This window comes from Osmerus mordax, chromosome 4 (genome assembly GCF_038355195.1).
Source record: "Osmerus mordax isolate fOsmMor3 chromosome 4, fOsmMor3.pri, whole genome shotgun sequence".
NCBI lineage: Eukaryota > Metazoa > Chordata > Actinopteri > Osmeriformes > Osmeridae > Osmerus > Osmerus mordax.
In genome coordinates, this window is record NC_090053.1 from 17,311,056 (window position 1) to 17,321,647 (window position 10,592).

Here is a 10,592-nt window from a genome sequence, read left to right on the forward strand (position 1 = left end):
ACAACAGCCATTCAAAAACTAATAACCAAAACGAAAACACATTCAAGAGCGTATTGCCCTGTGCTTGGGCTACAGTACTACAGTACTACAGTAATCATGATTGGCGGCTATAACAACTCAGAAGTACAATAACAGTTATTTTGCTGCTGATCAACAACAAAAACGGAGATTGCCAAAGTTGCCAAGTGTTGTCGGTTACCAGTCACACGGTTTAATACCCTAGTGTGGTGTATAGTTGTGTCATTTTTTCATCTGTGTCCATCTCTTTCCCAGACTCCCGATGGAGAACCAGGGTTCTGTTGATCTGGAGTTCTCCTGGCAGGTCCTCATGGACAGATCTGGAAAGACTATGGGCTTTCATCACCAAAGTAACACAGCCCTGTCACACCATAATCCTACAAGGAAGACAAACTCATCTGTTCTGATCTTTAGTAGATGGGTTTCATGTTGATCATCTTCATACAGTTCTCTACATCAGCCTCTCTCTATCCTGGTCCTGGGTGTCTGTTATGTTACTGTATGTTGTATATGTTTCCCTCTTCCAACACACCTGGTTCAGATGAAGGGGTCGTTATCAGGCTTCTGCTGAGCTTCATAGCAACTAGGGATGTAACAATATCAAAATCTCACGGTACGATAATACCTCGATATAGAGTCCACTGTACGATATTTATTGCTGTAAAAAAAGAAACCCTGATTCAAATGAATGGTCATAAGCAGGCTTCTGCAGAGCTGGGCAATGACCCATTCATTTGAATCAGGTTTGTTGGAGCAGGGAAACATCTAAAACATGCAGGACAGGTGTTCTCTGAGAACCAGGGTTGGCAACGCATGGGTCGATGGGAATTGTAGTTCTCACTTCCCTCCGCTCAGCTCCACTGGGCTGAAAAAAACTTTTTTGCCCAGAAGACTTATCGTTTCATAGTCATGTGGCCACAATGTCACCATCATCTCAAGTGTGTGTGTGTGTGTGTGTGTCAGGTGTGAACCCAGGCGTGACCCCAGGCTCCGGCCGGAGCAGCGTGTCAGCTCTGCGTCCGGCCAGCGCGCTGGGCAGCGTGTCGGCCCTGCTGCTCGGAGACCCAGAGCTGCCTCCCTTCTCAGTGGAGCCCAGCTCTGGCACCATCCGGCCTGGGGACACACACACTCTCCTCATCCGCTTCTCCCCCCTGGAGGTGGCTGAGTACCAGGCCAGGCTGGTCTGCAGGTACACACACACACACACACACAAATGACATGTACAAAACTCTCCGAACATTCATGGCATTGGCAGTTTCATCGAATTAATGACTTCCCTTTTCCGGTGTGGGTGCGTGTGTATCTGTGTGTGTGTATCTGTGTGTGTACCTGTGTATGTGTGCGTGTGGACAGCATCCCTAACCTGAAGGATGAACTGGCTCCCAACATGGAGGTGGCTGGTCGGAGTCTCCTTCCCTACTGCCACTTCCACCTGGAGGACTCAGACTACCTCAGCAGCCACAGACGCAGTCTGGAGCTGCGCGGTCCACACGGAGCCCCTCCCAGGGAGCCCCTGCACCCTAGCACACGCACCATCCAGTTCACCTCCGTCGGCCTCGGGCCCCACGTCACCAGGTAGGGAGGCAGGCTGGGGTGCAGTTAGACCGGCAGCTAGACAGAGAGATAGGTGCGCAGTTAGACAGGCAGACAGACAGAGGTGCACAGTTAGACAGGCAGACAGACAGAGGTGGGCAGTTAGACAGGCAGACAGACAGACAGACAGGTAGAACAGTGGTGTGTTTTGTGAGACAGTGTGGTTTCTTCATCCCATCTTCAGAAGGTTCAGTGTGGTGAACCCAACCAACAAGACCTACTCCTTCCAGTGGAGGTGTGAGGACTCCAGCCCCCTGCCCTTCCGCTGCCTCGTCCCCCAGAAGAGCATCCAGCCTGGGAAGAAGGTGGAGGTGAGACCCCTTCTGTGCGCTGGCTTACTGGTTGTGTTGACTCATGGTGTGTGTGAGTGTGTTTGAGAGAGGATGTGTGTGTGTGTGTGTGTGTGTGTGTGTGTGTGTGTGTGTGAGAGTGTGTGTGAGAGGATATGTGTGAGTCTGAGAGAGAGTGTGTGTGTATGTATGTGAGAGGATATGTGTGAGTCTGAGAGAGAGTGTGTGTGTGTATGTGAGAGGACACGTGTGAGAGAATATGTGTCTGTGTCTGAGAGTGTGTGTGTATGTGAGAGGATAAGTGTGTGTGTGTGTGTGTCGGACCATAACCCAGGCATCCCCTCCACCTCCAGTTGGGGTTTGAGTTTGTTGCGGAGCAGCTGGAGACGGTGGAGTCGTTCTGGAGCTTCCTGATCCCAGAGCTGTCCCTGTCGGTGCCCTTCCTGCTGGTGGGCTCAGCCAGCGACCCTCTGGTCTACCTGGACTGTGCCTACCTCAACATGGGGCACCTGCTGCAAGGTCAGCCCACCTCCACCCTCTCCCCCTAAACCTCTATGCTAGACCGGTGGTTCTCAAACTATGGTACTAGTGGTACGCGTGCCCCTATCTAGTGGTACGCGGGGGAATCTCAGAAATATTTAAATACCTTAACCATGATATCATTGAAATGTGATTAAAATACATTTTGCCTTCCCTATAATATTTTTGTTTCGAAACAAAAATAAATGTTGGCACGCGCACCTGACTGTTCCCGGGTAGTGTGCAAACATCCACGATAGCTAGGGTAGGCTTACGCTACTGTATTTTAACATCAGTCATAATGGTGGTACTTGGTGAGTCAAATATATTCTGAGGTGGTACGGGGTGTAAAAAGTTTGAGAACCACTGTGCTAGACAATTACACTACACCCCTAAACCTATATACAACACTTTTATACTAGTCTGCACCCCAAACATGTATGCTCCACTATTCCACTTCCTGCTGTCTGGGACTCCCCGCCCCCCCGCCAGGCTGCAGGGTGGAGCACACGGTGCTGGTGGTGAACGAGGAGGAGCAGCCGTTCTCCTTCTCCATCCTGGAGACGTCTCGCCACTCCCAGGGCTTCCAGGACAGCCTGCTGGTGCAGCCCATGACGGGAACCCTGCCCCCTAAACACAGGTGGCTCTGCTCCACTACACACACACACACAGATAAACACACACACACAGAGACGCGCACACACACAGAACATGTTTTAGTATATTGTGAGGGGGGGTGCTTATGAGTCTGGATAGGTTTACTACTGTCGCTAATCCTAACCTTGAATAAACCCTGAAAATGCTTAACAATCTGACCTCCTAAACCTAATTATAAGCCTAGAAGTGTTTTGTTCAGATGTGAGAACCAGGCCTTGTTGTTTTGGTCTTTGGACAGCAACCAACATATTTACACAAAACCACACAACCACACACAGATGAATGCCCTGACCCCTGACCCTGAACCTCTGTCTGCAGGCTGCCCCTGGTGGTGTCCTTTACGCCCAGCCAGGAGGGCCTGGTGACCTTCAACCTGGTGCTGCAGATCCGGGGGAAGGTGGAGCCCCTGAGGCTGAACGTGAAGGCGGAGGGCTTCACCCTGAGTGCCTGTGTCGTCCTGCAAGGCCCCGAGGGGGACCTCACTGAGCTGGCCCCCACACACACACACACGCTCAACTTCAGAGAGGTGGCTCACGCACACACGCGGACACACACTCGTGCAAGCACACACAAACACGCATGTACACACTGACACACACACTTGTTTCTGAATGTGTGTGTGTGCGCGCGTGCTCGTGTCCTCAGGTGGAGCTCCGTGACGAGTCGTCCTGGTTGTTCCTGGTGTCCAACCACGGGAGGTTCAACCTGGACGTTGAGTTTGATCTCTGGGGCGGCGCTGAGCTGCGGAGGCAGCTGCATGTGGAGCCAGAGAGGGCCGCTGTGGAGGTGGGCCAGCAGATGAGCTGCACCCTCACCTTCTCACCTCTGCAGACGTGTGTCCTCAGGGACGTGGGACTGAACATCAGGGTAGGGACCAGGGCAGGGGGTGAGGTCTGGTCAGTCTCCATCCAGCTACCCCTTCTTAAGTCCTCCCTGTCTCCTAGCTTGTCTCCTAACTCCTTGGCTCCTAATGTGTCTCTTAACTCCTTGTCTCCTAACTGCTTGTCTCCTAACTGCTTGGCTCCAATCTTGTCTACTAACTCCTCACTGTTTCCTAACTTGTCACCTACCTCCTTGTCTTCTAACTTGTCTCCTAACTCCTTCCTGTCTCTGTCTGTGCTCCCTCTCCTCCTCCCCAGGTGAAGAACGGTGCAGTGTTTAGCGTGGCCCTGGCGGGCTCGTCTGTGCCCCCTGGCCTGGACTTCTCCTACCTCAAACATGACTTTGGCATGAGCTTCATCTACTGCCCTGGCATGGTGCCCCCCTCCAGCACGCTCTGCATCAGCAACAAGGGACTGAGGGCCGCCAGGTAGCTAGGGGCTGAGGGCTAGAGGGCTGAGGGCAACCAGGTGACTAGGGGCTGAGGGACGCCAGGTAGCTAGAGGGCTGAGGGCTGCCAGGTAGCTAGGGGGCTGGGGCTAGAGGGCTGAGGGCTGCCAGGTAGCTAGGGGGCTGGGGCTAGAGGGCTGAGGGCTGCCAGGTAGCTAGGGGGCTGGGCTAGAGGGCTGCCAGGTAGCTAGGGGGCTGGGCTAGAGGGCTGAGGGCTGCCAGGTAGCTAGGGGGCTGGGCTAGAGGGCTGAGGGCTGCCAGGTAGCTAGGGGGCTGGGGGCTATGGGACTACAGCGCTAGAGGGCTAGAGGGCTGAGGGCTGCCAGGTAGCTAGAGGGCTGAGGGCTGCCAGGTAGCTAGGGGGCTGAGGGACGCCAGGTAGCTAGAGGGCTGAGGGCTGCCATGTAGCTAGGTGGCTGGGGGCTAGAGGGCTGAGGGCTGCCAGGTAGCTAGAGGGATGAGGGCCATAGAGGGGGCATCACTAGAGAGGGTTCACATATCTAGCCAGATAATGTGTGTGTGTGTTCTGTTCTCCTCTGGAGAGTGTGTTATCTGGAGTGTGTGTTGCCATGTCAGGGAAAGTTATATGTGTGTGTGTGTATATGTTTGCGTGGGGTGTATGTGTGTGTGTCTGTGCGTGTGTGTGTGTGTGCTCCAGTCTGGACTGTCAGTTCCAGACCTCAGCCTACCTGGAGGTGAGTTTCCAGCCCCAGGTGCTGCCCCCTGGAGGCAGCTTGCAGGTGCCCATCACCTTCTACCCTCGCGAGGCCAGACGCTACCGCGACTCGCTGCTCTTCACCATCAACGCCTGCACCAAGCAGCACGTCGAAATCCTGGGACAAGGCGTAGAGATGAAGGTGTGTGTGTACATGTGAGCGTGTGTGTGTGTGTATGTGTGTGTGTGTGTGTGTGTCTGACAGGCCGTGTGTGTCCAGGTGGAGCTGGTTGACCCCAGCCAGCGCCAGGTGAACCTGGGTGCTCTGCTGGTGGGTCAGAAGAGCAGGAAGATCATCCCCTTGGTGAACAACAGCCCCTCAGCCCTGACCCTGACCCTGCTGCTGCACACCAGCACACCAGCCCTGCTGGACGCCAGGGTAGGTGCACACACACACACATGTATGCATATACATACTGTATGTACGCACACACACACACCCCACCAGCACACAGACCCTGCTGGACAGGGTAAGACACATACACACACTTATACACACCCAACGCACACACATACACACCAGCACTGACCATGCAATCTTAACACACACACACACACACACACTTAAGCGTCCGGTCCCCTCTAGGTGATGTCAGTCAGCCCAGCAGCAGAAGTGACCCTGGCTCCCGGGGGCCGCTGCGTGGCCGAGATCCTCTTCTGTCCCCGCCAGCGGGTGGAGCCCTTCCGGGCCGAGCTGCAGGCGGAGTGCCTGGGCGTGCTGCGCCCCCTGGTGGAGGTGACAGGCTGCTGCCAGGGGGTGGAGGTCAGCCTGGACCAGGACTTCCTGCCGTTCGGGGCGGTCGCCCAGCGCTGCTCGGCCACGCGACGCATCATCATGACCAACACCGGAGACATCGGGGTCAGGTGGGTCTGGACATACAAGCACAAACACGTACAGTACCAATCAAAAGTTTGGACACATTTTCCCATGTGTCCAAACTTTTGACTGGTACTGTATGCATACACACACACACACACACACGTATACACACACACACACAACATGTACTGGAGGGGTAGGTTTACTCTAATTAGTTTCCTTTGTACCACTTCTTATCTGGGTCTGGGCTTGGATGATTTCTGTCCTATCTCTTGGTTCTACCCCTAAAAGCAGTCTCCAGGGAACATAGCTAGAATAGAATGATAGGATTTAACCCCACTTCCTGGTTCTGTACCTGTGTAAGACCTCCACTGCCAGGAAAACTTGACACTGGCACAGGTATGTACTGGAAGTCCTGGGTTTGTAATGTGTGTGTGTATATGTCTGTGTGTGTGTGTATATATATATATATGTGTACTGTATGTCTGTGTGTGTGTATATGTCTGTGTGTGTGTGTATATATATATGTGTACTGTATGTCTGTGTGTGTATATATGTGTGTGTCAGGTTCCAGTGGGACGTGAAGAGGTTTGCCCCGGACTTCTCCATCTCCCCAGCGGAGGGCTACCTGAGCGGGGGGCAGGAGGTGTCCCTCCTGGTGACCTTCGCCCCCCTGGAGCTCAGCTCCGAGCTGCGCTACAACCGCCTGCCCTGCTCCGTGGAGGGCTCCGCGCCCCTCACCCTCACCCTGGCCGGCTCCTGCATCCCCCCCCCGGTCAACAAGGACGTGGGTCCCTTACACACACATCTATTCACACACACACACACACACAGTCTTTCACACTCATTCACATCCTCTCATGCACTCATTCGTACACGGTGAGATCAGATCACGTGTGTCGTACATACAGGTGTGTGAGAGAGAAAGGGGAGGTGGATGCTGAGCGTGTGTGTGTGTGCACGTGCGTGTGTGTGTGTGTTCCTCCCCAGGTGGTGACGTTCTCCTGCCAGGTGCGTGGGCAGCAGACCCAGAGTGTGAGTCTGTCTAACCGGACCGCCCAGCGCTGGAGCCTGCGGCCCGCCATCGAGGGGGAGCACTGGAGCGGGCCGCCCTCCCTCACCCTGGAGCCCCACCAGAGCGGCACCTATGACATCATCTACCGGCCCCTCGTCATGACCGCCGACGGCAAGAAACATCAGGTGCCCTGACCCCCCCCCCGACCATGTGACCCCCACCTACAGACCGCCTGGGTTGTGGTCCGTGTCATAATCTCTTTCTCTCATCCTTCTCTTCTTCCTCCTCTCCTCCCCCTCTTCCTCTCCTTCCCCCATCTCCTCCTCCCCCTGTTCCTCTCCTCTACCACTCTAACCTCTCCTCCTCCCCCTCTTCTCCCCCCTGTCCCTCTCCTCCCCTCCAGGGGTCAGTGTTCTTCTCCTTCCCTGACGGGACGGGTCTGCTGTACCTGCTGCAGGGCACGGCCGACCCCCCCAAGGCAGTGTCCACCATCAGCCAAGAGCTGCCCTGCAAGACCCACTACACCCAGCTGGTGCCTGTCCACAACTGGCTGGCCAAGCCTCAGAGGTACACACACACACTCACACACACAATGCGTGTGCGTCTAACTTCTCCCGTCCCCCAGCCCAGCCTCTGTTCTCCTGCTCCTCAGGTTCCGAGCGCTGGTGGACGTCATGAAGCCTGAGAAGGTGGACAGCACAGTGACCCTGAAGGGGCTGGACTATGTGGATGTCCCTGCGCTGGCCACAACAGACTACAAGATCTCCTTCTTCACCTACAAGGAGGGCGTGTACAACGCTAAGGTCGGCTCTCTCACACACACACCTGCACGCATGCACCTATACACACACACACACCCAGACACCCCCAGACCCAGAGCCACGTGTGTGACTGTGGTGTCGTTGGCAGGTGACGTTCCGTAACGAGGTGTCTGGGGAGTACCTGTTCTACTTCCTGAACCTGCGGGCCACGCCCCCCGGCGTGATGAGCAGCGTGGAGATGACCACGCCCGTCCGCCAGACGGCCTCCGCCTCCGTCACCCTGGACAACCCCCTCCCTGGCACCCTGAGCTTCTCTGCAGAGTGCCGCTGCCCTGACGTCAGCCTGCCTCCGCAGCTGTCTGTCCCTGGCCTGGCTAAGGTAGGACTGGCTCAACACGCTGACACACACACACACATCATAACACTCTCACATCATCAGACACGCACCAGTGTTTCCTCTATGTTGATTTTCAAAATCAATATCAGAAATAGGGCTGTATGAAAGGCCGTCTATCAGCAGTGATTGTTAGAGTGCGTGTCTGGGAATAGCACGGACACGCGCTTCACGCCGAGAGCGGGCACGCGTCCCACTGAGCGACCTTGAGAACTGTAAGTCGTATAACTTATGTTGTCAGTTCACTTAAGCCTGTGATTGTATTAGTCTATAGTTCTTGAAAATTTCAATGAAGTTGACTGGTGATTTTTGTTGTTTGTATTCTTCCCCTGCTAGCTAAATTGCACGTGTCTGTTGATTCGATAGCGATTGCTGCCCTTGCTCACGTTTGTATTTTAGGTGCATTATTATGCTGAAGTAGTTACACTGCATTAAGATAATATCATTAATAGTGGGTTGATTGTTATCATTTGCTAAAGAATGCTTAGCCTATATGTCAAGATCAAATGAAGCAGACAGTGTACACGTGCTTTTGAGTGGCCTACCTTAATCGAAAGGCTAGGCTACTGACCATTTACATTGTTAAGTCAATTATTAATTGGCAGCATTTATGCCTTAAGTAGCCTAACCTTATTGCTTTAGGGGAAATAGGACGAAAATATGTGCCATATTACAAAAACTATTAGACTATTACATTCACCTGCTCTGAAATATAGGGTTAGAACTTTGTTTCGGCTGGGGGGGGGGGGCAGACCTGCCCCCACTGCTAAAAAAAATCCTAAAGGAAACACTGCACACACACCTGCATGCTCGCAAACAAACACACGTACAAATACACATACCGTACACACACACACAGTTGCTGACAGCTCCCTCAGTAGTGAGTGTCTGCATGTCTGCACGCGTTCCTCAGGGCACTCTGACTTTTGAGTACCAGCCCCTCCGTGCGGGGGAGAGCTCGACTCGCCTGGTGGTCCAGAACAGCGAGCTGGGCTACTTCAACTACGAGCTGCTGCTGCGGGCGCTGCCCGCCCCCCCGGAGAAGCCCCTCCTCTTCCGGGCCGCGCTGGGCGCCGCCCACTACCTCTCCGCCCGCTTCACCAACTACTCCCGCGTCAAAGCAGAGTACAGCTGGAAGGTGGGTTCCTGCAGGGATGTCTGGATCCAGGATGCCCTGTGTGTGTTGTACTATGTGTGTGTGTGTGTGTGTGTTAACTACGTGTGTGTGTTAACTACTTGTGTGTGTTAACTACTTGTGTGTGTTAACTACGTGTGTGTGTGTTAACTGTGTGTGTGTGTGTTAACTACGGGTGTGTGCGCGTTAACTACATGTGTGTGTTTAACTATGTGTGTGTATGTGTGTGTTAACTATATGTGTGTGTGTGTCCCAGACGGACTGCCAGGACTTCACCGTAGAGAAGAACATCCACGCCGCTGCAGGTTACCAGGCTGGCTCCGAGGCCAGCGTGGAGGTGTGCTTCGAGCCCAGCCGGCTGGGAGAGGTGCGGGCCACGCTCACCCTCTCCTCAGCGTTCGGGGGCGAGTACGTGTTCCCCCTGTACGGCACCTGCACCCCCCCCAGGGCCCAGGGCCCCTTCCCCATCCGCTCCGGCTCCAGCGTGTCCATCCCCTTCAAGAACGTCTTCCTGCAGACCACAGCCTTCTCCTTCCAGGTAGGGACGGACACGCTCGCAGATCTCCGAGTTCTTTATAGACAGGACTGTGCCAAAGTGTGTCTGTGGGGTGGGGGGGGGGTATACAAAGTTATAAACTTTTAAAAAGTAAAGCAAAAATTATTTGGAGAAATAATTCAGTGAAAGGACAGAACAAAAATGTTACGCATGCACCTACACACTTTTTTCACAAAAATGAAGACAATATTCAAGTAAGACATCTCGGGTGCCCTGACACTCTTACACAGTACTGTAGTCCTGTCAGCCAACACAGAGGCAGGTCCACAGAATCGCTCATCGTCTCTGGAATCCATCCTGCCCCCAGGTGGACAACCCAGCCTTCACCGTGAAAGGGGTGGAGACCATCCGGCCCAAGAAGACCCACAACATCCTGGTGATGTTCGAGGGCGCCCCGCCCGGAGCCCGGGGGAAGCTCACCATCTCCAGCCCTCGCTCCGAGGGCCACGGCCAGGCTGTCAGCTGGGTGTTCTACCTGCGGGGGTACTGCCCTGAGCTGGGCCAGACCAGGGACAAGAGCTAGGGAACACACACACCTCACACACATCTGGCTCTCTCACACACACACACCTCACACACATCTGTCTCTCTCACACACACCTCACACACATCTGTCTCTCTCTCACACACACACACACACACACACACACACACACACCTCACACACACCTCACACACATACACATCTGACTCTCTCACTCAAAGACCCATTTAGCTTTCTCTCACATACACACACAATCACACGTATCTGGCTCTTTCACACACATGCATCACTCACTCTCTCTCACAC

The 10,592-nt window shown here is 54.2% G+C and overlaps 1 protein-coding gene across 1 annotated transcript in view; it reads left to right on the forward strand.

Annotated features, from left to right (window-relative positions):
* The window catches only part of hydin (HYDIN axonemal central pair apparatus protein), a 42,282-nt gene extending 31,957 nt beyond the window's left edge, over positions 1-10,325 (forward strand). Inside the window, 20 exon segments of the mRNA XM_067235121.1 lie at positions 274-368; positions 994-1,207; positions 1,372-1,593; positions 1,796-1,922; positions 2,255-2,420; positions 2,913-3,060; positions 3,396-3,603; positions 3,723-3,944; positions 4,217-4,386; positions 5,065-5,263; positions 5,342-5,500; positions 5,708-5,985; positions 6,509-6,728; positions 6,932-7,141; positions 7,360-7,523; positions 7,609-7,759; positions 7,866-8,096; positions 9,025-9,249; positions 9,503-9,784; positions 10,110-10,325. Coding sequence (XP_067091222.1) covers positions 274-368; positions 994-1,207; positions 1,372-1,593; positions 1,796-1,922; positions 2,255-2,420; positions 2,913-3,060; positions 3,396-3,603; positions 3,723-3,944; positions 4,217-4,386; positions 5,065-5,263; positions 5,342-5,500; positions 5,708-5,985; positions 6,509-6,728; positions 6,932-7,141; positions 7,360-7,523; positions 7,609-7,759; positions 7,866-8,096; positions 9,025-9,249; positions 9,503-9,784; positions 10,110-10,325 — 3,907 coding nt within the window.
* The last annotated feature ends 267 nt before the right edge of the window (positions 10,326-10,592 follow it).